The following is a 26,970-nucleotide window of genomic DNA, read 5'->3' as shown; positions in this document are numbered from 1 at the left end:
CTCGACCAGCGATCAAAGCCCAGATATTAGCGGACTTCATGGTGGAATGCACTATCCCAGAGGAGGCCGAACTTGGACAAGATGAAGTCGATAATCTCGGACTCCGACCGAACTTCCCCGAGGAAAGAGCCGATCTCCCTGAAGGTTCTTGGGCCCTCTACGTGGATGGCTCCTCCAACATGTCAGGCACAGGCACGGGCCTGATTTTGGTCAATCCAAACGGGATTGTCGTGGAGTATGCACTGCGCTTCGAGTTTCCCGCAACAAATAATAGAGCAGAATATGAAGCTCTGATTGCAGGACTAAAGGTTGTCAAAGAATTAGAAGTAGATCAGCTTCAAGCCTACAGTGATTCTCAATTAGGGGTAGGACAGGTCAGTGGAAATTATGAGGCTCGGGAGGATAGTATGGCTAGATACCTCGAGAGGATAAGGGAGATCATCCCTACCTTCGGCAGCTTCAACATCAGGTAGATCCCGAGATCGAAAAATACCAGGGCCGACCTTCTTTCCAAGTTGGCTACGCTGGCTCCGGCCGAACTGCCTAAGGAAGTCTTCTTCGAGGTTCTGAAGCATCCAAGCACAGAAGAATCACGGTTTATGATGGAGATCAGCTATGAACTCAGCTGGATCGACCCACTAGTTGTGTACCTCAAGGACGGGGTTCTTCCTCCTGATACAAAAGAGGCTCGAAAGCTTAAGAACCAAGCCTCCCGATATATCCTCTACGAAGGCAGGCTGTACAAGAGGTCATACTCCTTGCCCCTCTTGAAATATCTCCGGCCTTCCGAAGCCGACTTTGCCTTGAGGAGGTGCATGAGTGAGTCTGTGGAAATCACCTGGGGGCCCGGTCTTTATCCCATAAGCTACTCCGACAAGGTTATTACTGGCCTACCATGTACCACGACTCCGTCGAATATGTCCGAAGATGTGATCGATGTCAGAGATATGCCAATGTACAAAGGCAATCTGCCTCTAAACTTACACCATTGAGTGCCCCATGGCCGTTCGCGCAGTGGGGATGGATATCCTCGGACCTTTCCCCATGGCTTCGGGGCAGCGGAAGTTCCTCCTGGTGGAAATAGACTATTTCACCAAGTGGGTCGAAGCTGAACCTTTGGCAAAAACCACGGAAGCTAAAGTGCAGGACTTCATCTGAAAGTCGATTGTCTGTAGGTTTGGCTTACCCAGAACCCTCATTACTGATAATGGGCGACAATTTGCTGGAGCAAAATTTGTCGAATTTTGTGAGGGCCTAAACATCTCCCACAACTTCACCTCGGTGGCCCATCCTCAAGCAAACGGTGAGGCCGAGGTGACTAACCGAACTCTGTTGCAAGGCATCAAAGCGAGACTCGAAAAGGCAAAAGGAACTTGGGCTGACAAGCTCTATCATGTGTTATGGGCATACCGGACTACTCAAAGATTGCCCATCGGGGAGACCCCCTTTGCCCTAGCCTTCGGGACAGAAGCCATGATCCCAATAGAACTCAAGCTTCCGTCAGCACGAGTCGTGGCATTCGATGAACAGCGCAACCCACAGGATCTCAAGGCCAACCTCGACCTGTTAGAAGAAAAGCGAGAGGCGGCTTAAGTTCGGATGGCGGCTTACAAACAAAAAGTAGTCCGCTACTACAACTCCCGGGTCAAAAGCAAGATCTTCCGGATGGGGGACCTGGTGCTGCGGCGAGTCGTTGCCTCACAACCTCAGAATCAAGGAAAACTTGCCCTGAACTGGGAAGGCCCATATGAAATCAAGGAGGTAGTCTGACCCAGAATGTACTATTTAAAAGAGCTCGGAGGAGCAGAGCTTCCGCGACCATGGAACTCAGAAAATCTACGGATGTATTACTAATAACTACACCTTAAATAAAAGTTTTATACATGCATATTTTTTTTTTAGCATGAGTTTATAACGACAGGAAATAGCTCTCCCACGCAATTGAAATTAAGTTTGTTAGGAACAGGAGGAGAACCTCGTCCTAACATGAGCGAAGTCGAAGGCCCGATTTCTTAAAGATCGGATGGAGGGAGAGACCCTTACAACGGCCCTTATGTGCCCCCACAGTCTTGTTAGGAACAGGAGGAGAACCTCGTCCTAACATGAGCAAAGTCGAAGGCCCGATTTCTTAAAGATCAGATAGGGGGAGAGGCCCTTACAACGGCCCTTATGTACCCCCACATCCTTGTTAGGAACAGGAGGAGAACCTCATCCTAACATGAGCAAAGTTGAAAGTCTGGTTTCTTAAAGATCGGATGGAGGGAGAGGCCCTTACAACGGCCCTTACGTGCCCCCACAGCCTTGTTAGGAACAGGAGGAGAACCTCATCCTAACATGAGCAAAGTCGAAGGCCTGATTTCTTAAAGACCGGATGGGGGGAGAGGCCCTTACAACGGCCCTTATGTGCCCCCACAGTCTTATTAGGAACAGGAGGAGAACCTCATCCTAACATGAGCAAAGTGAAGTCCCGATTTCTTAAAGACCGGATGGGGGGAGAGGTTCTTACAACGGCCCTTATGTGCCTCCACAGCCTTGTTAGGAACAGGAGGAGAACCTCGTCCTAACACGAGCAAAGTCGAAGGCCCGATTTCTTAAAGACCGAATGGAGGGAGAGGCCCTTACAACGGCCTTTATATACCCCCACAGCCTTGTTAGGAACAGGAGGAGAACCTCGTCCTAACATGAGCAAAGTCGAAGGCCCAATTTCTTAAAGATCGAATGGGGGGAGAGGCCCTTACAACGGCCCTTATGTACCCCCGCAGTCTTGTTAGGAACAGGAGAAGAATCTCGTCCTAACACGAGCTGAAGCCGGCTGTCAGAAACAAGGTGAGGACCTCGTCCCGATGCAAGCAAAGACTCGATTGATCGACAAGGAGGAAAGCTTCCCCAATGATTCCTCTACACTCTCACAACCCCATCAAGAGCGGAGGGAAGACCCTCACCCAAACACAGAAGAAAGGGGGAAGCAAAAAGAAAAGTGATGAATTACACCAGCGATAAATGAAAAACAAGCTATAGGGAACCTCATCTCAATGAGGTTGGAGATTCCTACCAAAAACCCCCAGTCTCTAAGAGAGAAATCAACACAAGTCAAAGATAAACCGACCTCCTCGAGATATCAGAAAGTTCAGACTCCTGAGCTCGAACCTAAGGCGACAAACAAAAAGGGCAAATCGACACTGCGACAATCAGGAACCACTAAACAACGACGGCATCGAACAAGACAAAAGGCAAGAGGAATTCGGTAAACGACAACTTAATGCAAAAATGAACAAGGTAACGGAGAATCTTCTTTTCATTTCATTATCAAAGTATACATTATCAAGCCCTGGAGGCCAAAAAAAAAACTACAAGAAAGGAAAAAGAATACATAGAAGGACAAAAGTTAAGGAGAGCTCTAAAGGAGCTCGGCTTCTTCCTACTTCGAGCTCTCGGTTGCAGGTCCTTATTGGAGACCGCTTCAAGTCTTCGACTTTCCCTTCTAGCTCCATCTTTCTCAGCAACATCTCCCGGTACATCCGGTGAAACCGCCAACTTTCACTCTTCGCCCCATTCCGCTCCATTTCCAAACTTTCGCTCTTCACCCCATTCCGCTCCGTTTCCAAAATCCTAACCTTAAGAAGAAGAATGCAGGATAAAACTTGGGGAACGGCGACGGCGGCGATGACGGCCCGCTTCAAGAAGAACCGGAAGCACCCTGGTGGCCGCGGTAACACCGGAGGCATGCACCACCACCGCATCCTCTCTGACAAGTACCATCCCGAGTACTTCGGCAAGGTCGGCATGCGCTACTTCCACCGCCTCCGCAACAAGTTCTACCGTCTCGCCGTCAACATCGACCGCCTCCGATCCCTCATCCCCGACGACATCAAGAAGTCTGCCGTTGCTTGTGGTGACAACTCCACTCCCTCGATCGGTGTCACCCAGTTCGGCGACTTCAAGATCCTCAAGCGAGACGCACCTGCCTACCAGCTTCTTTATTAAATCTCTGTTGTTGAAGAAATTCTTCCTTGGGCCCTCTACAAAGCCGAAGGAGTCTTCAATGGCAGCTCGACGGCCGCTGAACTTTCTCCTCTTTTCGACCCCTGGCACCCCCTCAGGACAGACCTCTAGAATGGGAACCTCTGCGGGAGAATTCCATGAAAAGACTCGGGGAACTGAAGGCTCGGCGTCCAAAGGGACGTCAGCAGCAAGGGCAGTCTGGGCAGATATGGCTGAGCTCGCCTCTCCCATTCTAATCTTCTTCGCCGGCCCGGTGGTTGCGGTGCCTTTTCTCTTGTAGGTCTTGAGGCCCCTAGCCAACAGTTGTACGGCTTCCGTGCCTTCCGCATCCATACCTACAACAAGAAGACAAGGGGGAGAGGTCAAAAAAAAAAAAGAAAGAAGAAGAGAAAAGGGGGAGAGAGAGAAGGAGAAGAAAAATCTCGAAAAATCGGGAGAAGACTGTCGATAAACTCTCGAAAGCTACACAGACTGAGCAAGAAGAAGAAGGAACAACAAAATAATGAGAGAGCAAAGAAGTTTTGGGACCAACCTGGTTTGGCCCGAGGGAAGCAGGAAGGCGGCAAAAATGGCAGGAGTTGACTCAAAGAATACCTAAGGCCGAAAAGGACGATGGAAAGGAGTGGAGCTCTCAGGGAGAAGAAGAACACCAACTGGACTTTCAGGCGAAGTGAAGTCCATGGAGGAGAGGAGTGGGCTTAAATAGGCAACAGGGCCCGGTGCAGTAATGATGGCGGATGTCCCTAGGCCGACCACCGCTCGCCACGTGTCCCACTCACCATGGTGAGCGGTTGACTACTGACGGAGCCATTATTAGGAGGTACATAGAGGGGCGCTCCAGTGGGGATTTCGAAAAGTCTCTTCGGATCGCTTAGGGCAGCGCTCCAGCGGAGATCTCGAAAAGTCTCTTCGGATCGCCTAGGGCAGCACTCCAACGAAGGTTTCCGAAAAGTCTTCTGATCGCCCAGGGTAACGCGCCAGCGGAGATTCCAAAAATTCCTTTCGGATTGCTTCGATCCAAAGAGACTCCAGCACACGCGCGCAAAATGCCAAAATATTAAGAACGGTCGCGTGCGAAAATCGAGGGAGCAACTTCGGCTGTGAAAATTTTTCTGTACTTCCTTCATTCGAAACTCGAACTCAAAAGTAGGGAGACTGGTGTTGGGTATAAAATATCCTCAGTCGAAGTTCATAAGAAGCCAACTCTCCCGAGATCCCTCCGACTTGGTGCGGCATCTTTTTCGGATTTCTCCGACAGCCGAATTTCCGACCTGGTGCGATGCTTTTCTAAACTCTCCCAACTGTCTGAGCTATGATAACGCCCTTTCGGACTTCTCCAACGATGAACTTCTTCAGTCGTCCATCGGATTACTTCAAATGCTCTCCAGGCTTCGCTATCTACCGACCTTCTACAATGATCAACCATTCTCCGGACCTCTTCTAGATCTCTTCCAGCCATGATAGATTCTAATCTGAACTTCCCCGACTTCATCCACGGCCGAACTTCTCCAAGGATAGATTTCTACAGCAACCCGACTCCACCCATATTTCTACGACGGTCGACCGCCTTTTGGATTTCATCCGATCTCCTACAGGAGCCAGACCTCTGTCCCGAATTCCTATTGCAGGCGGACTTCATCCGAGCCCCTACTACAAATGGTCTACTCCGAGCTTCTATTACAAGCGACCTACTCCGAATTTCTACTACGAACGGTCCACGATAGATCTCTACTGTAAGCCTCCATCCGAGCTTCTATTGTGAACGAATTTCCTCCGGACTTCTGTTGCAGGCGGGCTTCAGCCGAGCTTCTTCAATAAACGATCCCCATCCGGACTTCTACGGGAATCAGATTCTGACCGAGCTTCTGTAGCGGATAGATGTCGGACGAACTTCTACGACAGACGGGTTCCAGCAGTCGGGCTCCCCCAACAGCCAATCGCCCCCGATGTCTGCCGTACCTCCCCAGCCATCGACCTCAAATAATGTCAGCCGGACTTCAACAGCACCGACCGAATTTCCTCAGAACCCTCCAGACCCCCTCCTAACGGGTGTCCCACTCCAATGCCATCCGAAATTCACCGCTGGTCGACCTTCTGTCGAGTTCCGTGTGAAACCGGACGTCACCAACAGGAAGCTTTCGTCCGAACTCCTACAGCAGATGACTTTCACCTGAAACATCAGTGACCTCGGAACATCTGGGCCTCTCCCAGAATGACGATGTGAAGAGCCGCTCTGCTTCATCAGGCATCCTAGCCGAGCTTCGATCGACGGATCCGAACTCTCTGACAAGCCACGACAAGAGCCGCCACCCTGCTCCACTCTCTGCAATGGATTCCACGCGGCTCCACCACTCTCTGGCAAGTCACGACAACAGACACCACTCCACTCCCCACAACAAGCTCCACGTGGCTCTGAACATCCCCTGACACCACTACTCTCTGCAATAAATTTCTTATGGCCCTGAATGGCCCACTACCAAGCAGTTACAAACATCGCTATCAATCTGTTACGCCCTCCGCCTATAAAAAGGGGATCCTAGATACGTTATTCTCTAAGCTCTCATCTCTATCTCAAAACTCTGTTAAAATTCCCATTCAAGCACTCCATTCTTGTTGAGGTAGAGAACTGACTTGAGCATCGGAGGGTCTTGCCGGAGCACCCCCAACTCCGATTTAGACTTTCTTTATAGGTCCCGATGGTGACTGCGACTCCCTCGACTCCAGCTTCTCCGACGCCGGTGGATTTTTGCACCAACACATACTGATAAGCAATTTTCACTCGGTTGGACACCAACATTTGTACCCTTTTTGAGTGGAAGAATAACCTACAAAAATACACTTGAGGGCACACATGTCAAGGTTGCCAATCGAAGGTCGATGATCCCGAACAAAATAAACACAACCAAATATCTTGAGGGGAAATGTGAAAGAATTAGTTTCTTGCAGGCATTCAAGAGGTGTCTTATAGTTCAGAGTTTGAAGTGGCATTCGGTTAATCAGATATGCTACAGTTAACACTGCTTCTCCCCATAAAAACTTAAGAACATTCATAGAAAATATCAAACACCTTGTCACTTCAAGCAAGTGCCTATTCTTTCTTTCAGCAATTTCATTTTGAGCTGGTGTGTCAACAGAAGTCGTTTGATATATAATATCATTATTATGTGTATACTCCTCAAATTCTTTATTAAGATATTGTCCCATTATCAAAGTGAAAAATCTTAAGAGTTGCTCTATATTGAGTACCAATTATTTTATAAAAATTTCTAAATGATTGAAACACTTCATTCTTATTTTTTAATAGATAAACCTAAGTGCGACGACTGAAATAATCAATAAAAGTAATGAACCACTGATGATCAAAATAGCAGTGGTCCCACAGATCCCCACACATCAGAATGAACTACCTCAAATATTATTTTACTATACAGGCCTGAGCCTGGATAAGCATTTCTAGTGTGTTTAGCTAGTTCACAGGCATCACAGACTAGCTTCTCTTTATTATATGATTCAAAAGTAGTTGAAAACATACGAGCTATGAGAGTAAATGGAAGATGACCAAGCCTACGGTCCTGAAGCAACAAGTCTCCCTCCCGTGAAGATGATACTTCCAAAGTAGTCTCTGAGTAGCCTCCGGACACTCCTCTCTCCAAATAGTAGAGCCCATTATGCATTACATCAGTCCCAAGTTTCCTCCCTGTCCTTGGCTCCTGAAAGACACAATGTGTTTTAAAAAAAATTATGGTACAATCAAGATCATTCATAATAGCACTAATGGATAGAAGATTGATAGAGAATCTAGGGACATGTAGAACAGATGATTAGGATAATTTGGAAGTATATTTGATAGATCCTTTCTCAGAAATAAGGACAAAGGAACTATCAGCAAGACAAACTTTATTACAACCGAAACAAGGAATCTAAGACAAAATCTCTAAAGGATCTAGTCATCTGATTGGATGCTCCACAGTCAACTATCCATGGAGAAAAATTACTACAGTTATGAGCATGAACTTGATCATCGATACCTGTTTGGGCAAAATTACTCGGCTTGAGTAATGATCTTTTTCAGCCTAGGACCTGGTAGTGCACTGATACCATGAAGCCTAGCTGCTGAGTAACAGCTGCTACTTCATGGATTTTCCTCTTAAATTTGTCTGTAACCAATCTTTATGCCTAAAATGGTTTTCCTAAAAGACTTAATGCATATGAATGAGGTTTTCAATTAACAAGTTTCAGTGGGAAATTAAATATCATTCCTTGTGTTCTATAACCTGACATAGAGTTTTGAATTTTTCTTCTTTCATCCATCTTGTTTCAGGGCCATCCCATCTCTATTTTTGTTTTTGAAGATTATGAGAATCAAAATCTATTTAATAATATTAACCTTACATTTGGTATGGAGAATCGATTAGAAGAAGGATTGATGAGAGAGAGGATGGATGGAAGATTTCTCTCTTCATTTGGTATAGAAAGAACGAAAGAAAGAAGGATAATATTTATATGATATTCTAAATAAACTATTCTTTGATTAAAAAGATATTATCATGAATTTAGTATATTTATTTATTATATAAATTTATAATCTTTATAAAATATAATTATATTAAAAATTAATAAATATTTAATTTTAATTTAATTTAATTTAATAAATAATTTTAATTTAATCTAATTTAATAATAATTTAATTTTAATTTTATTTACATATATTGGTTATATAAGTAACTAATTAATATATAATTTAATTTAAATAGTTATCTAATTCTATACAAATAGCTAATTAAAAATAGCAAATATAATTAGAAAATCGAGTATGATTTTAATTATTTACTTATAGTTATATAATTATATACTGAAATTAAAATTAATAGTAATGAAATTTAATTCTATAGGATTAATATTATAGATAAAATAAAAAAATATATAAAATGAATGAAAATGTAAAAAAGTGTTCAGTCTTATCAAAAAATTAATAAGGAATAATTTTATTAATGTAGATTTCTACTTCTTATATATTCCATCCATTTTTCTTTACATCTTTGTAAATTAGATGATGGAAATTAGTAGACTAGGATAGATGGACAATCTCTTTTTGGTCATTCATTCTTTTTAAAATTTTTTAAACCAAATGATGGATAGAGGATATCTATCCTTCGAATCCCATCCATCATCTCCCATAACCTAAATACAAGAAGGACAGTGTAGCTCAACACATGCCATGCCTTCCCATATCTTTGTTAGCAACATGAAAAAAGATGTATGCTCTCTCTTGATCCCTTGTCACCACTTCATCAGCGTTGCACACCTTAGGAAATTATTAGGTGGACTAGATGGATTTAGAGTGAAATCACTCAGGTGGATTCATTTTTCTTAGGATGAAATTATTATGTATTTTATTTTATCCTGGATGCATGATAGATTTTGTCCATCTTACTACTTTCCGTTTTACTCTTGCTCTCCATTCCTCCGTATGTAGACACCATTCGATATGGTTGCTTGTTTGGCGAGTGTGGCTTGGAGAAAGGAGGGATGCTGTTGCCTTCTATTTCTTCAAGTCTGTGTCCAGCACCACCTCCTCCCTCTCTCATTTTGTGTGTCCTCCCTAATCTCTAGGATTTTGTGTCCTCTCTGCAATCTGCACCTCAAAGTGGTGGTCAATTGCTGATAGTTGTTAGATCTAGCGCCAAAAGGGTTCCTTTTTTCCTTTGTTTTGTGGTTGAGCCTCACCTCTATGTGGCCTCTAGTAAGCGGGCTCTAAGATTGGCAAAGATGCTATGTATCCCATGATGGCACCTTGGTGTCCTCCGCTTCCTTGTCTATGTTGGGAAAATATGCTGCAGCAGAGCCACGACCGCCTCTCCTTGTCTCTTTCTCTCTCTTTTATCCTCCCTCTCTCTTTATCTCTCTATCTCACTCTCTAACCTTCTCTCCCTCCCCCTTTCTCCACTGTTTTGGGGATGGGGTGGGTTTTGGCTCAAGAAAGTAGGGACTCAAGGTAGTTTGTTTTTTATTTTCGCTACCGGCTGCGAAACTTGCCGCCATAAATAACCAATCATATTTGTCCACATAACATGTACCATTCTTTGTTCCACATGCCATTACACAATTTTTTTTAACTAATATGTATAACAGATTGTAGCATTTATAGATATAATATAAAAAGACATTATGAGAAGCAGGCATTGTGATAAAAGATTATCACCTCAAGCCTGATTGCTTACCTTATCCTCAGAAGTATCGCTTACCTTATCCTAAGGAATTTTTCTTTGACGGGCATTCTTTGTGATGCCATATGCAATCATGGTGTAAGATATTATTTGGATCAGAAGGTTTTGTAAGAGTTCCGAGGTAGCGAAAGCGAAGGCATCATCACTTATTGGTAGTATTTACTAACACATGACATTTTTATAAAAATGAAGAAATTTTAAATATTCATTTCCGAAAAATGAAAAGAACTAATAAAGCAACATGATTTGAAGGTGATACAATATAATCCGGATGTTATATAATAAATAAATATGAAAGAAAATTGAGTGTTATGCTGTTGATGAAACAATACACCAATAACAGCAAAAGATCAAACAATCTATGGAATCCATTCATTCTCGGAACACAACTGAAGGAATAATGGGAATTCTTGTTTGAGAAAATGATAAATGATAAAGCAAAAGACAAGGGACATCAAAAATCTTAGATGACATTCTAACAATATAATTCTAATGAAACCGTACATGAGTGTACTATAAAAAGAAAAGGTAGAAGAAAAAAAGAAATTGTGACATTGTTATAATAACGATAATAGACAGCACATGACGGAAGACCAAATAAATAGAAATAGAAGCAAATATGGGTATCTTTGTTTATGAATTGAAAGCACGCACTCTGATACTTTTTGACTCCTTCCTTTTAGCATCATCTCTCTGGAGGCTATAAAAGATTTGCAAGCGCTAAATTAAGCTCCGCAAGGCTTTAATGGTGGATCGGCATGATCATCAAGCTCCTTAAAGATAACAATGATGGAGCTCCTTGAACCAGAGTACAATCTAGGAAGATCTGTCCATGGGCAAATAAAGGAGAACTAAATTAGAGATTCCATAACGTAGTAAAATTGTATGAATCTTCTAATCACTCTCACAGATTTTGTATAAAATGGTAAAATATATGAGAACAAGGAAGCGATCCAGTTGGTATATATTTGGATGAATCTAACAATTTTCAAGCAAAATGGCAACAGTCATATTGGATCTTAAAATGTGCATTTTGAGTTAAATTTGCATATAAAGAAATGGGAAAAAAAAAAAAAAAGATGAAGCAACAAATAGGATCCAACTTAATTTAATCAATTCTGACTATGACTCAGAGTAGATTATGAGAATCTAAAACGATAGAAAGAGAAATTTAATAAATTACCAAGTCATATGCAAGAGAAAAGCCGGTGGACAAAAGGTGACGTTCTTTTTTAGGAAGAGAGAAAACTAATATAATTCAAAAGGCGAATACCTTCCACTTCTCTCCTCTGTACCAGATACCACCGATTTCTGATAACAAACAATAAGTGCAAAAATGGAGAACAATTTTCTAGAAAAAAGATTAAAAAATAAAGAAAGGAGAGCAAAAAGAAAAGTGACACACCAGAAAAGGCAGTTTGCCTGTGAATGGGATTGTTAGCACCTCAGCTATGACCCGTGCAGCGTGCAAACCCAAATCGATCAAGAAATTTTGCAGCGAAGGTGCGTCTTTCATTCATTTCTTCTCTATTTTCTTCCTCTTGGCGAATGATGATTTTTTGGATGTGAGCAATCTTGTGCCAGTCCTCGCCTGTCTCCCTCTTGCATCGCCTCACTAGCTGGGGACAATCTTCAATGATCAAGAGTTGGAGTGCGGTGAGGTGTTGTAGGCCATCTGGGAGCATTTTCAGCTGGGGCAGGTTGGAGAGATTCAGCTGTCGGAGTGCGGTGAGGTGTCGTAGGCCTTCTGGCAGCATTGCTAGCTGGGGCAGGTTGGAGATACGCAGCTCTTGGAGTGTGGTGAGATGTTGCAGGTTATCTGGTAGCATTGCTAGGTTGGGACAATCCTTTATTCGTAGATGTCGGAGTGAGGTGAGGCCTCCTACCCACTCTGGCAAAGAAGTCAACATGCCGGCTCCCTCTATATATAAAGATTGGAGGGTAGTGAACAAAGGGGTGGGCTGCTGTTGCTTCCGTCCTCCTCCCTCCAGACTTCTTAGATTTCTGTTTCTCACTAAATCAAGGGTTTGGAGTGAGGGCAGGTACATAATATCCTCGGGCAAACAAGTCAGCTCATCACATTCTCTAATTAGTAGCTTTTTCAGGGCGGTGAGGCATTGCAGCCCATCCCACCACCCAGATGATGATGATGATATTCCGCAGCGAAAAATTTGTAGAGATCTGAGTTTGGACAACTTTGCAAGGCTCCCTGCTGATAACAGCATCTCATTGCTGCTTATTATTTGAAAAATCTCCACAGGGCATGGGATACATGGCTGTACGACTAATTTGGGGCATGAAATTATCTCCAACTTGGTAAGGCAAGGGCATGATTCTGCATGCCATTTTTCCAAACTGGGCATGTCTACTAAAGTCAAATCCTCTAGTGACGGGAATGTGATGCCGCCACCATCCCCATAAAACTCTTCTCCGATCCTCCTCATGGCATGCATAGAATACAATCTCAGACTCTTTAATGAGGGCCATCGACCAAGTGGAAGATGTTCACACCTCTTGAGATCCCCCATTGTAAGCTCAACTAGATTTGGGAAAGAAAATGACATCCAATTGGGTAATCTGGTGCCTATATAAGAATAGATTTCCAAGTTCTCCAGATTATGGTGAGGTTGGAGCCTTTCAAATACACCCTCTGCCACTTCCACTTCAGTAGATGATGGTTCATGTATCCCGTTCCATCCAAGACTCAGACGATTCAATCTCGTCTTTGCCCTCAGGTTTGCTTGCATGGCTTCATCTGGATCTTTCACATGATGCAGATTTTTAATTTTCAAGCTACCACGAATAGAGTTCAGATGTTGCAGCTCCGCGATGGTGCGCCCATTCTCCTGAGCAACAATGAACATCGTCAATGTCTCAAGGTTACTCAACCGGCCCAGGCCACGAGGTATGCAAGCCAGATGGTAACATGCTGTTATATCTAGGTGTCTGAGGTTGCATAGGTTAGCTATACCTTCAGGCATTTCTTTTAGCATCCTGCAATAGGAAAGATTCAATGTCTGCAAACTGAAAAGTCTGGTAATCGAGGTAGGTAACGTTGTAATCTCAGGACACCGTGATATATCCATATATCTAAGATTGCATAGGTTACCTATACCTTCAGGCAATTCTTTTAGCATCCAGCATTCTTTAAGATTCAATGTCTGCAAACTGGAAAGTCTGGTGATCGAGGTAGGTAACATCGTAATCTTAGTACACCATGATATATCCATATATCTAAGATGGCATAGGTTACCTATACCATCAGGCAATTCTTCTAGCATGTGGCAAGCTCGAAGATTCAATGTCTGCAAACTGGAAAGTCTGGTGATCGAGGTAGGTAACATCGTAATCTTAGTACACCATGATATATCCATATATCTAAGATGGCATAGGTTACCTATACCATCAGGCAATTCTTCTAGCATGTGGCAAGCTCGAAGATTCAATGTCTGCAAACTGCAAAGTCTGGTGATCGAGGTAGGTAACATTGTAACACGCTTACACCATGATATATCCATATATCTAAGATTGCATAAGTTACCTATACCTTCAGGCAATTCTTTTAGCATCCGGCAATGGGAAAGATTCAATGTCTGCAAATTGTAAAGTCTGGTGATCGAAGCAGTAATATTGTGATCTTAGTATGTGATAGGGCAAGGAACCGTAGATGCTTTAATCTGTTTGTTCTATTAGACAACTTCGCAAATCCACCAGAATTTAAACCCAATGCACGTAACTGGGTGAAAGTTTTTGTTGCATTGAAGATAAATTCATCCACATCAACGTTACTACGATATCCTGCCTTTAACAAAACAAGCGATCTCAATTTTTTGGCTTCATAAGTTGTCTTGAAATCAATTGATGACCCAGAAGAATATGGTATCGATAGATAACGACATTCAAGTGAAATGCTCTTCGTACCCCCCTGCATGACTAAAGCTTCATCCTTTGTGATGGAACATGCAAGATCATGGACTAAATCATGCATCTTACAAGTCACTTTATTAATGTACTCATACATTTGGACATCTTGAAAGAATGATCTCGACAACAAATTATCAAAGTATTGCTTGCCAATGTCCTCTGCATTTTGGGAAGTACGTGATGTATCAATGAGTCCTTCAGCCATCCACAACTGAATCAATCTCGTCATTTCAAATATATGATCTTTCGGGAACACAGAACAGTACGTGAAACACCGCTTCAAGTGAGAAGGTAAATGATCATAACTCAACTTTAGTGCAGGGAGAATTCCAATCTCATCTTCAGATAACTGCCAAATCTCATTGTTTTTGATAGCTAGCCACTCGTCTTTCCCTCTTTTAGAGCTCATCAGACTTCCGAGAGCTTTTGCTGCTAAAGGCAAACCTCCACACTTTTTAATGATCTCCCATCCAATTTCCACCAATTCTGGGTTATCTTCTTCCCTCTCAGACCTAAATGCCCTTTGCTTGAACAGACACCAACAATCCTCATCTTGCAACCCTTGCAATCGATGTACTGAGACGGTTCCGATTGTGGATGCACCAGAAGCAACAGTGTCAACGCGTGTTGTTACTATGATCTTGCTTCCTAATTTTGCATGTATGAACAAAGGTTTTAGTTTTTCCCACTCCGATTCCTTATGGTTCTGTTGGGTATAAAATACCCACAGCCGGAACCCACGGCAGCTCCGCCCGGACTCCTACGGGAGCCGGGCTCCGCCGCCATCAGCAAGTGCAGCTCCGCCCGGACTCCTACGGGAGCCGGGCTCCACCGCCATCAGCAAGTGCAGCTCCGCCCGGACTCCTACGGGAGCCGGGCTCCGCCCGGACTCCTACGGGAGCCGGGCTCCACCGCCATCAGCAAGTGCAGCTCCGCCCGGACTCCTACGGGAGCCGGGCTCCGCCGCCATCAGCAAGTGCAGCTCCGCCCGGACTCCTACGGGAGCCGGGCTCCGCCGCCATCAGCGCAGCTCCGCCCGGACTCCCATGGGAGCCAGGCTCCGCTCTCAGTATCGGCGGCTGGTAAGCTCAATCCGGACTCCTATCAGAGCCGGATTTCACCCTTAACTTTGTTTGCAGTGCAGCTCCGCCCGGACTCCTACGGGAGCCGGGCTCCACCGCCATCAGCAAGTGCAGCTCCGCCCGGACTCCTACGGGAGCCGAGCTCCACTGTCGACATCAGCGCAGCTCCGCCCGAACTCCCACGGGAGCCGGGCTCCGCTCTCAGTATCGGCGGCTGGTAAGCTCAATCCGGACTCCTATCAGAGTCGAATTTCACCCTTAACTTTGTTTACAGTGCAGCTCCGCCCGGACTCCTACGGGAGCCGGGCTCCACCGCCATCAGCAAGTGCAGCTCCGCCCGGACTCCTACGGGAGCCGAGCTCCACTGTCGACATCAGCGCAGCTCCGCCCAGACTCCCACGGGAGCCGGGCTCCGCTCTCAGTATCGGCGGCTGGTAAGCTCAATCCGGACTCCTATCAGAGCCGGATTTCACCCTTAACTTTGTTTACAGTGCAGCTCCGCCCGGACTCCCACGGGAGCCGGGCTCCGCTCTCAGTATCAACTGCTGCTCCGTCAGGACTCCTACAGAAATCGAGCTCCGGCCGTTACCGAGCTTCAATCGACAGATCCGCGCCTCCTGACAGGCCCTCAAAATGGCCACGACCCTGCTCCACTTCCTGTGGTGGACTCCGCGCAGTACCATCATTCCCTGACAAGCCGCAGTGGCCATAGCCGCCCTGCTCCACTTCCTATGGCGGACTCCGCACAGCTCCACTATCCCCTGGCAAGCCACAGTGACGGCCACGAATCTGCTCCACCTCCTGCGACGGATACCATGCGATTCTCCTGACAACGGATGCTGCTCCACCCCTCGTAACAGACTCCACGTGGCGGGTCGAGGTGATGCCCACGTATCTGCTCCATTATATTTCGCAATCAATTCCCCTGACCATGGGCGGCCCACTACCAGGTGGTTACAAACGTCGCCATCAGTCCGTTGCCTCCCCCGCCTATAAAAGGGGGACTCAGATACGTTATTCTTTAAGCTCTTTTGCCTTATCTCAAAACTCTGCTAAACTCTCCGTTCGAGCACTCCATTCTTGTTGAGGCAGAGAACTGACTTGAGCGTCGGACGGTCTTGCCGGAGCAACCCCACCTCCGGTTTAGACTTCCCTTGCAGGTCCCGACGGCGACCGCGGCTTCCTCAACTCCAGCTTCTCCGGCACAGGCGGATTTTTGCACCAACAGGATTGGCGCTAGAGGAAGGGCCTGTGTCTTCGCAGCACCCTTGTTCTTGAAGGAGCGCTCAACGGAGCCGTCTCCGGCCATCTCTCCGTCATCTACTCCTAATCCTCCCCCGTGAGATCGACACCCGATGCCTCCGCGCAGGGCGTCCACCCGGTGGTCCACGGCCTCCGCGGCCAGATCTCAGGCTCCGGCCTCCCCTCCCGTTTCTCAGCCAGCTCCTCCTCCCCCTCCGGCGACGGCGGTCGGCGCGGAGCAGTTTGACTTGCTGGCACAGCAGGTCAAAGGCCTCGTCAAGGCCGTACAGGCAATGCAGCAGCAGCCGCCGCAGGCGTCGGCGCATCCGGAAGGGGCATCTCCGGAATGCCAGAACCCGACGGCGGGATGGGCCACCTGGGCCAGCCGCCCCGTCCTTCCCGGGAAGGCGAACCCAAGGGTGGAGAGCCCTCAATCGGACCACGACTCCACCCCTGGGAGATCCCTGCCTCCGTTCTGCCAAAGGACCCTCGAGACTCGAAGTCGAGAGGATTTCCTGGACCGGAGGCTCCAGGAGATGAACCGGCGGATCGAAGAACTCCGCCATGCGCCTCCCACTTACGGTGAGGATATCTGCACTGACCCTCCCTTCTCCCAAATGATTATGCAGGAACCGATCCCGCCAAATTTCAAGCTTCCTCAGTTTGAAAGCTACGACGGGACGTCGGACCCGGTCGATCATCTGGAGGCCTTTCGAACGATGATGCTGCTCCACGGTGCTCCTGACGCCATCTTGTGCCGGGCTTTCCCGTCTACCTTGAAGGGAGCAGCAAGAAACTGGTACTCAGCTCTGAAGTCGGGTACCGTATTCTCCTTTGACCAAATGAGCCACCAATTCGTGGCCCATTTTGTCAGCAGCCGACGTCCCCGAAAAGGTTCGGAGTCCCTCATCAACATCAAGCAGAGGGAAGGGGAGTCCATACGGGCCTACATCAACCGCTTCAACATCGCGGCGTTGGAAGTCCGGAACTTGGACCAGTCGGTTGCCATGGCCGCCCTGAAAGGTGGCCTTCAGAAGAATGATCTCTTATACTCCCTGGAGAAGAAGTACCCCAGGGATTTCGCTAATCTGCTGGCTCGGGCTGAAGGATACGCCCGAGCGGAAGAGGCCTTCAGAATGAAAGATGAAGAGACTGCGAGGGAGCGCCAGGCGGGAAATTCTGGTAAGCTCGCAGTTGAGAAGAGGCCAAAGGAAGCCCGGCCTCGCTCCCGATCCCCTCTTGGGCATAAGCGCGCCCATACTCCCCCCGGGCGCGCAGGCAGAGGAGCCCGGACAACAGGTTTCGACGGGGTTCCCCGCTAGGGAAGTTCCGCAGCTACGCCCCCCTCAACGCCTCGAAGGCCCAGGTACTGATGGAGGTCAGGGAGCTGCTTCCTAGGCCGGAGAGGATGCGCACGCACTCCGGGAAGCGCAACCCCAACAAGTTCTGCCTCTACCACCGCGACCACGGCCACGACACCGAAGAATGCATCCAGCTCCAGGACGAGATCGAGGAGCTCATCCGGCGAGGCCGACTCGGCAGATTCATCCGCCGCAGGCCTGAGGGTAGAGGAGACCGGCCGAGAGCCCTCCCACCGCCCGAACCACAGAAAAGGGAGGAGCAGCCCGGGGACCGGCCTCCTATCGGGACCATCGACTCCATCGCCGGAGGGCCTCAAGGAGGAGCGGGAGAACTGTAAATGTATTGCTTACTATTTCGTTTTGAATCTACTTTTCTTTCTAGCTAACGCGCTCCTCCTACTTAACGCGGATGTATTATGACTGGATATGACCCCTCCAAAAACAACGGCCATGTCGGGAACAGGAGGAGAACCTCGTCCTGACATGAGCAAAGTCAAAGGCCCGGTTCTTTTAGACCGGATGGGGGGAGAGGCCTTACAACGCCCTAATGTCCCCCACAGCCCTGTTAGGGACAGGAGGAGAACCTCGCCCTAACTTGAGCAAAGTCGAAGGTCCGGTTCTTTTAGATCGGATGGGGGGAGAGGCCTTACAATGCCCTAATGTGCCCCCACAGCCCTGTTAGGGACAGGAGGAGAACCTCGCCCTAACTTGAGCAAAGTCGAAGGCCCGGTTCTTTTAGACCGGATGGGGGGAGAGGCCTCGCAACACCCTAATGTGCCCCTACAGCCATGTCAGGAACAGGAGGAGAACCTCGTCCTGACATGAGCAAAGTTGAAGACCCGGTTCTTTTAGACCGGAGGGGGGAGAGGCCTTACAGCGCCCTAACGTGCCCCCACAAGCTAGGCTGATAACGAGAACCTCGCGTCGGCTCAAGCAAAATGGAAGACCCGGACTCCTATGGGGGCCGGGTTTCGCCACCAAGGTAAGCTTCGCCCGGACTCCTACGGGAGCCGGGTTCCGCCACCAAGGTAAGCTTCGCCCGGACTCCTACAGGAGCCGGGTTTCGCCGCCAGGAAAGCTTCGCCTGGACTCCTACGGGAGCCGGGTTTCGCCGCCAGGAAAGCTTCGCCCGGACTCCTACGGGAGCCGGGTTCCGCCGTCAGGAAAGCTTCGTCCGGACTCCTACAGGAGCCGGGTTCCGCCGCCAGGAAAGCTTCGTCCGGACTCCTACGGGAGCCGGGTTCCACCGCCAGGAAAGCTTCGCCCGGACTCCTACGGGAGCCGGGTTCAGCCGCCAGGTAAACTTTGCCCAGACTCCTACGGGAGCCGGGTTCAGCCGCCAAGAAAGACTTCGCCCGGGCTCCCAAGAAAGCCGGGTTCCATCCGCTACTTCGCCAGCAAGGGTTAAGAATGGTGGCGAGGCTTGGCCACATGACGAGATCGGATGGAAGGGAAGAGCCCCTTCCCACGACGACCTCTAAGCCAAATAGGCCAAACGACGAGAAAGGGTCAACGAACGACAATATTGGTGCTACGCGCGGACAAGGTAACACAAAGTGCTTTTTCCTCATTTCCGATATATGTACTACAGGGCCAGGATGGCCAGAGAAGGAGGGACAAAACGACAAGAGAAAAAGGGGCAGCTACAAAAAGAGGGTGACTACAAAAGGACTCTAAGGAGGTCCTGCTCCCTCTAACCTAGGGTGATCACCTCCATCCCTCGACCAGGACTGCCTCAGGCTCTCCACCGTTTCCTCTAGTTCTTCCTTCTTTTGCAGCATATCCTGGAGCGCCTAACGAAGTCGCCGGCTCTCAGCCTCCGCTTCCCGATGCCACTTCCGCAAAACTTCGGACTCCGCCTCTGCGTCTGCGACGGCCTTCCGCTCAAGCCCCAGTTGGATTTTTACTTGTTGGAGCTCGGCTGTCTTCTCCCCAAGGGAGACAGAAATCCCTTCGACGGTGCCTCTCAAGGCTTGGAGCTCTTCGGTATCTTGGGCGTTAGCAAGCTGCGCCCTAGTGACCAACTGCCCCTGGGGACGAACAACCTCGTCCGCCGCCCGACGGAATCTCCCTTTGTACTCTTCTACCTGCCGGCGCCAGCTGGCCCGCTGCACATCGTGGCTCACCTCAGCATCTTGAAGCTGTCTCTGGAGGTCGGAAACTTTTTGTGACCATATCTGCTCGTCCCGCGCTGTGAGCCGGGATGAGTTCCCTTCCAGTTGGCCGATCCTCCTCTTCGCAGCTGACAGCTCCACCTTAAGGGCGCTGATCCTGGCTTCTTGAGCCCAAGTTCGGTCGCTGGCGCTCTTCGTGCATTCTTCGAGCTCCTTTGCGAAGTTCGCCTTCCTCCGGCTGTAGTCCATGATTGCTTTCACTTGGAGACTCCTGAAGTGGGCGGCCTCAGCGGCGGCCTCGGAATAGCATTTTTTCGACTTGCGAGCTCGTCCTCCAACTTTTTCAGCTTCTTCGTCAGGTGAAGGACCTCCTTTTTTAGCTGTTGGATAGTTGACTTCAGTGGGACACCCAGGGGCAAGGGGAGTGCTTCGGCGGGACACTGCCATCGGAAGAAGCAAACGTCAAAGACCAACTTGTTACAAGAAGAAAGGCAGAAAAGGAGCGGGGGGAAGGAAAGGCCATCCAATAAAAAATTCAACTTTATTGATTAATTTTGAAGACAAGCGGAAAGAAAATATGGCGACAAAAGAAAGATACAAGATCGGAGGTCTCAGACCTCGGGGGCAGGGGGTGGAGAGCTCGGCCCGGGGGGCGCGACTGCGGCAGCAGCAGACGGAGGGGCGGCCTCGTCGTCAGACTCCTCCAAAAAACCGAGATCAAGGTCGGGGTATCGGCTGGCCACCCTCTCCCGGCAGAGCTCGAACCCCTTGGTGAACGCCTCCAGGCCGAACTGGACGTTCAGCTCCCTCATCTCCGCGGAGGCCTTGAACTCCTCCACCGCAAGGGTCCTGGCCTCCGAGACCAGAACCAGAGTTTGCTCGGCCAGATGGGCGACCTCGGCCTCCGCCTTCCTTGCCGACTCCTCCAAGTTTCGCCTCTCCTCCTCCCAGACTCGTCTTTCCTCTTCCCGGTCTTGTCTCTCTCTCTCCAGGGCCTCCCGGAGGGCGGCCACCTCGGCCGTCTTCGCTTGAAGACGAGCAACCTCATCTTGGCAGCGCTCCTCCGCCCGAAGAAGATCCCTTCTCATGCGGCCCGACGCCTCGACATAGGCGAAGAGCTGGTGCCCGATCTGCAGGGACAGATAGAGAATCACAACGAAGACCGAGCAACTGTGCCAGTAAAAATCCGCTTACCTCAAGAAAGGACCCCAAGGTGTCCCAGGCCCGCTGCTCAGGATCGGCACGGTCGATCCTCTCCACGACATCGGACAGAATGCAACCATCGAGCAGCCGACGAATCAGAGCCTTGTCGTTGAAGGGGTTCTCCGATCCCCCCTCGGAGCAGACGGACTCGTCTGCAGTGATTCGGTGACTGCTCGGCCGGCGGGCCACCGATTTTCTTCTCCTCCCCGCGGCGGGCGCCTCCGCGGGGCGGACCTCCGGAATGGGGACCCCGGTCGGCGGGCTCCTTGAGGAGGCCCGGGGGGCCGCTGGCTCGGCATCCGAAGGAATGTCGATTGCCGGGGTCGCCTGGGCGGGGGCGGCCAAGCTCGTCTCCTCCACCCTGGCCCTCTTCGCCGAGCCAGAAGTCGTCGCGCCCTTCCTTTTCTGGGCTCTCATGGCCTTGGCGAGCATCCGTGTGGCTTCGACGTCCATTGCTAAAAAAAAAAAAAAAAAAAAAGGGAGGAAAAGAAAAGAAGAAGGAAAAAGCGGCATCGATCAGTCAAAAAAAAAAAAAAAAAAAAGAAAGAAAAGAAGAAAGGAAAAAGAGAAAGAGAAAAGAGAAGAGAAAGAAAGAGAGAGAAGAAGAAGACAAGAAAAGGAAAGATATATACTTGCTGGATCCTGAGGGCTCAGGCCAATGTTGAAAAGAAGCTGCTCCCTCAGTAGGTTCGGAAGAGAAGGAGCGGGGTAACTCAGGAGCTTCTGGGCGGCCTGAAGGTCGTCCTCTCCCAAGCTGGGAGCCCGACGGACGGAATCCCTCAGAGACCCCCAAGGGGGCAGGCCCAGTTCCAGGGTCGGACAGTAAATGAAGAGAAATTTCTCCTTCCAGTTGTGAATCGAAGAAGGGGCGCCCTTCAGCAACCCCTTCTTACCGAACTGGGGGGAGAAGTACCACCAGTCCTTCACTGAAGGATGGCGTTTGAAGGTGTAGAAATGTCTGAACAGGGAGAGGGAAGGCTGGACCTCGGCTATGTGACAGAGAGAGAGAAACCCTATCAAAAACCTAAAGGAATTCGGAGCGACAGAGGCGAGAGAAATGTCTAAGAAACGAAAGAAGGCGGCAATAAAAGCAGGGAGCGGAAGCCGGAGTCCGGCACGGAATGCCTCCTGGTACAAACAAAAGCGACCAGGAGGGGGAGCGCTGGCCCGTCAGAGGGGCCAGGAAGCTCCAGGTCGTACTCTGAAGGGACCCCGTACCGAGCCCTTATCAGGAGAAGTTCGTCCGGAGTCGATGAACAAGGAATGGCGCCCGGTGCGAAAACCGGGCGAGGCGCTGCCCCAAACGCGGGTTCATCCGCAGAGACAGGGGCCTGGGGGTTTGAAGCAGAAGAACTCCCAGAACTTGCGGGGGCAGAAGAATCGGAAGACATTTTTCTTTGGGGGAGAACCTAAAGGACCCTAGAAAAGCAAGACGAGTGGGGAGGGAGACATCGGAGGTCAACTCAGGAGAAAATACAAAAGTGAAAGGAGGAGAGGACCCTAGGCGGTGAGAAGAAGAAGGTGGGCACTAACCTATCTTGCTCTGGAGGCCTGGGGAGTGAGAAACGGAAGGCGCCTACGGCTCGAGAGGGCGTTCGTTAGAGCGGACTCTCGGGGAGATGACAGACGCCAGCAAGAAATCAGAAACGGAGTAGGGCGCCTGAAGGGGGAGGACGGGTTTAAATAGGCCCTGGGATCCGGCGCCATAATGATCTCGAATCCCCCCAGGCCAGTCCGCATCCGACGCATGTCCCACTCCCCGTGGCAGGCGGCTGAAGGCGGCTGGCGGTTGGCAGGGTCATAATTACGCCGTACCTAGGCCAGCATACCTGCGGGGTCTTCGAAGCATCCTCTCGTACCGCCCCAATTCGAAAAGACTCCGGCACGCGCTCATTTAATGCCAAAATATCTGGGAGCGGCGGGGCGCGGGATTCGAAGGGACGGTTCCGGCTGTACTTCTGTGTACTTTCTTCGTTTGAAATTCAAAACTCGGATGTAGGGGGACTGGTGTTGGGTATAAAATACCCACAGCCGGAACCCACGGCAGCTCCGCCCGGACTCCTACGGGAGCCGGGCTCCGCCGCCATCAGCAAGTGCAGCTCCGCCCGGACTCCTACGGGAGCCGGACTCCACCGCCATCAGCAAGTGCAGCTCCGCCCGGACTCCTACGGGAGCCAGGCTCCGCCGCCATCAGCAAGTGCAGCTCCGCCCGGACTCCTACGGGAGCCGGGCTCCGCCGCCATCAGCAAGTGCAGCTCCGCCCGGACTCCTACGGGAGCCGGGCTCCGCCGCCATCAGCAAGTGCAGCTCCGCCCGGACTCCTACGGGAGCCGGGCTCCGCCGCCATCAGCAAGTGCAGCTCCGCCCGGACTCCTACGGGAGCCGGGCTCCGCCGCCATCAGCAAGTGCAGCTCCGCCCGGACTCCTACGGGAGCCGGGCTCCGCACCATCAGCGCAGCTCCGCCCGGACTCCCACGGGAGCCAGGCTCCGCTCTCAGTATCGGCGGCTGGTAAGCTCAATCCGGACTACTATCAGAGCCGGATTTCACCCTTAACTTTGTTTGCAGTGCAGCTCCGCCCGGACTCCTACGGGAGCCGGGCTCCACCGCCATCAGCAAGTGCAGCTCCGCCGGACTCCTACGAAAGCCGAGCTCCACTGTCGACATCAGCGCAGCTCCGCCCGGACTCCCACTGGAGCCGGGCTCCGCTCTCAGTATCAGCGGCTGGTAAGCTCAATCCGGACTCCTATCAGAGCCGGATTTCACCCTTAACTTTGTTTACAGTGCAGCTCCGCCCGGACTCCTACGGGAGCCGGGCTCCACCGCCATCAGCAAGTGCAGCTCCGCCGGACTCCTACGGAGCCGAGCTCCACTGTCGACATCAGCGCAGCTCCGCCCGACTCCCACGGGAGTCGGGCTTCGCTCTCAGTATCGGCGGCTGGTAAGCTCAATCCGGACTCCTATCAGAGCTGGATTTTACCCTTAACTTTGTTTACAGTGCAGCTCCGCCCGGACTCCCACGGGAGCTGGGCTCCGCTCTCAGTATCAACTGCTGCTCCGTCAGGACTCCTACAGAAATCGGGCTCCGACCGTTACCGAGCTCCAATCGACAGATCCGCACCTCCTGACAGGCCCTCAAAATGGCCACGACCCTGCTCCACTTCCTGTGGCGGACTCCGCGCAGTACCATCATTCCCTGACAAGCCGCAGTGGCCATAGCCGCCCTGCTCCACTTCCTATGGCGGACTCCGCACAGCTCCACTATCCCCTGGCAAGCCACAGTGACGGCCACGAATCTGCTCCACCTCCTGCGACGGATACCATGCGATTCTCCTGACAACGGACGCTGCTCCACCCCTCGTAACAGACTCCACGTGGCGGGTCGAGGTGATGCCCACGTATCTGCTCCATTATATTTCGCAATCAATTCCCCTGACCATGGGTGGCCCACTACCAGGCGGTTACAAACGTCGCCATCAGTCCGTTGCCTCCCCCGCCTATAAAAGGGGGACTCAGATACGTTATTCTTTAAGCTCTTTTGTCTTATCTCAAAACTCTGCTAAACTCTCCGTTCGAGCACTCCATTCTTGTTGAGGCAGAGAACTGACTTGAGCATCGGAGGGTCTTGCCGGAGCAACCCCACCTCCGGTTTAGACTTCCCTTGCAGGTCCCGGCGGTGACCGCGGCTTCCTCAACTCCAGCTTCTCCGGCGCAGGCAGATTTTTGCACCAATAGGTTCCATAAATCATCTAAAACCAAAAGAAATCTTTTTGCTCTCAATTTTTCATCCAAGAAAGTTGACATGGTTTGCAAGTTTGAAAAAATGCTCTGCTCCCCTTTAAGTTGTTCAATCATTGCCCGCAAGACCATTTTCACGTCAAAAGGTTCACCCACACACACCCACATTCGAAGCTCAAATTGCTCCTTAATCCTCTCATTGTTGTAGACTAATTGAGCAAGGGTTGTCTTTCCAATTCCACCAAGGCCAACCATGGTGAGGATAGAGATATTTTTGTCATCATCTCTGTCAACTAAGAATTCCATGACCTGTTTTTCATCTTCATCTCGTCCATAAATTTTTGGTTCGATCACCAATGAGGTGGTCTCACGGTCCACAGGCCTATCCGAGTCAGATTTATTATTGATCGAATCTGAGTCAAATTTGATCACCATCAAATCAAAATCCTTGTTCTCCTTTGCAATTTCATCAAATCTCTCCCTAATCTCTCTTATCTTGCCACCAATTTTATATCGAAATGCGATTGGATTGTTTGAGGAAAAGAAGTCACGCACCTTTCCAGTCATGCGGTCATATCTCTCCATTCTTCGCCGCAGTGCTTCAGTTTGGAACTCATCCACCACATCGTCAGCATCTAAAGCTGCATCTTTGAGTTTCTTCAACCAACCTTGCAGAGCTTTGTTGGTGATAGATTTCTTCTCTGCATCATCAAGCACGTTCTGGATCGTCGATAACTTGCTCTGCAACTTCTCCATGTCGGTGTAGACGCTCCTCTCCAGTCCCAGCTCCTTCCATATCCCAGAGGCCAACTTCTCCACCACCATTTTGACAACAGGACTGGCAGCTGTTACTGCTAATTCAGCCATGATTCTAGAGGATGATTGGAGAACCATATCGGAGAACTAACAAAAGCTTTGATCTTCTCTACTGAGGTCTTGATTCAAATAAATGGAGACTTGTATGTGGTGGTTCAATCGTAATTGAGAAGTGGCGAGGACTTCTCAAAAAAGATGTGACAGAAGAATTATCGGAGAAAAGTAGCCGGGGACATGCTATTGGTGGAGGTCTGGTGCAATATTGAGGAGCCAGCTGGTTTGATGGTGATGGAGTAGACTAGATCTTAGAGCCGGACAACCATGCACTCAATGGAATCGATAAAGATCAGTTAGAAACATTGCAAGTAGAACAATGTGTGGGCCATGGAGCATTCTTGCTACTTTTCAAGTTATACTTTAAACACCACTAAGGTTTTTTTATCGGAAAACACCGAAGATATTCCAACTAGAACTTAGGTTGTGTTTGGTAGCTGGCAATCTATTCAGATTACTGATAATTTAATATGATAATTTGGATTATTGTGTTTGATATGTTTTTTAAGTGGCGATCCAGATTGCTTCATAGAAGGTAATTTGGATTATCTTGAGAAGGGATGACTATCTAGATTACCACTTCTTTGACAATATTTAGGAGCCAGCTGGTTTGATGGTGATGGAGTAGACTAGGTCTTGGAGCCGGACAACCATGCGCTCAATGGAATCGATGAAGTTTAGCCAGAAACAATGCAAGTAGAACAATGTGTGGGCCATGGGGCATTTTTGCTACTTTTCAAGTTACACTTTAAACATCCCTACTTTTCAACCTACTTTATATGAGAATTATTAAAAATAGCTGTTCTGATGCCCAGAACTCATCATTCTTTGAAATCCCACAGCCAAAGCATTGCACCAAAAAAAGCATTTCACAATGGAGACCCATGCGACAAAAGAGGATTGGGGCAATTTTGAATGTTAATGCCGCATCTCTATTGTAAGGAACCAATTCTAAGATTTTTTTGGCACCGACTTTAAGCCCTAAAATATTTTTTGCCTTAGTCTCACCATTTTATGAGATAGACCTCTAATTTCAATATTGCGTAGAAGGATTTCATTGCAGGAACAACCGTAGACGAAAAAAAAAGCTAATATGAGGATTTATATATATGCAAAGGATATTTTCAAGAGACATATATGAGGAAAAAATTAGCTATATATTACAAAATTTGCAATATGTATGTAAAATTTATTAGTAAAATATATTT

At 49.0% G+C, this 26,970-nt stretch overlaps 2 protein-coding genes across 2 annotated transcripts; one reads left to right on the top strand and one right to left on the bottom strand.

Annotated features, from left to right (window-relative positions):
• The first annotated feature begins 3,585 nt into the window (after window positions 1-3,585).
• Window positions 3,586-4,253, top strand: LOC140856033 (large ribosomal subunit protein uL15y-like). The gene has a single exon (XM_073253215.1). It carries the CDS (start codon window positions 3,628-3,630, stop codon window positions 3,982-3,984), a length of 357 nt encoding a protein of 118 aa, XP_073109316.1. The 5' UTR covers window positions 3,586-3,627; the 3' UTR covers window positions 3,985-4,253.
• Window positions 4,254-10,683: 6,430 nt separating this feature from the next.
• Window positions 10,684-25,891, bottom strand: LOC140856390 (putative disease resistance protein RGA1). Its single transcript, XM_073253565.1, has 4 exons — window positions 24,884-25,891; window positions 13,892-14,841; window positions 11,635-13,319; window positions 10,684-11,055 (listed from the first exon to the last, which is right to left on the bottom strand). The coding sequence occupies exons 1-3, from the start codon at window positions 25,784-25,786 to the stop codon at window positions 11,675-11,677; spliced, it is 3,498 nt and encodes a 1,165-aa protein (XP_073109666.1). The 5' UTR covers window positions 25,787-25,891; the 3' UTR covers window positions 10,684-11,055; window positions 11,635-11,674.
• Between the last annotated feature and the right edge of the window lie 1,079 nt (window positions 25,892-26,970).

The sequence above is a fragment of the Elaeis guineensis genome, chromosome 3 (assembly GCF_000442705.2).
Source record: "Elaeis guineensis isolate ETL-2024a chromosome 3, EG11, whole genome shotgun sequence".
NCBI classification, from domain to species: domain Eukaryota; kingdom Viridiplantae; phylum Streptophyta; class Magnoliopsida; order Arecales; family Arecaceae; genus Elaeis; species Elaeis guineensis.
Note: the sequence above shows the minus strand (reverse complement) of the source record. Positions and strands in the feature narration are given on the sequence as shown.

Excerpts from the sequence above, each read along its gene's own strand:
- LOC140856033 (XM_073253215.1), top strand. The coding sequence starts at position 3,628 with ATGCAGGATAAAACTTGGGGAACGGCGACGGCGGCGATGACGGCCCGC.
- LOC140856390 (XM_073253565.1), bottom strand. The coding sequence starts at position 25,786 with ATGGTTCTCCAATCATCCTCTAGAATCATGGCTGAATTAGCAGTAACA. Across the intron at positions 14,842-24,883 it reads ATGATTTATGGAACCTATTG|TGGGAAAAACTAAAACCTTT; the intron begins GTGCAAAAATCT and ends AAGGAATCGGAG. Across the intron at positions 13,320-13,891 it reads AACAGATTAAAGCATCTACG|ATATATGGATATATCACGGT; the intron begins GTTCCTTGCCCT and ends ATGCAATCTTAG.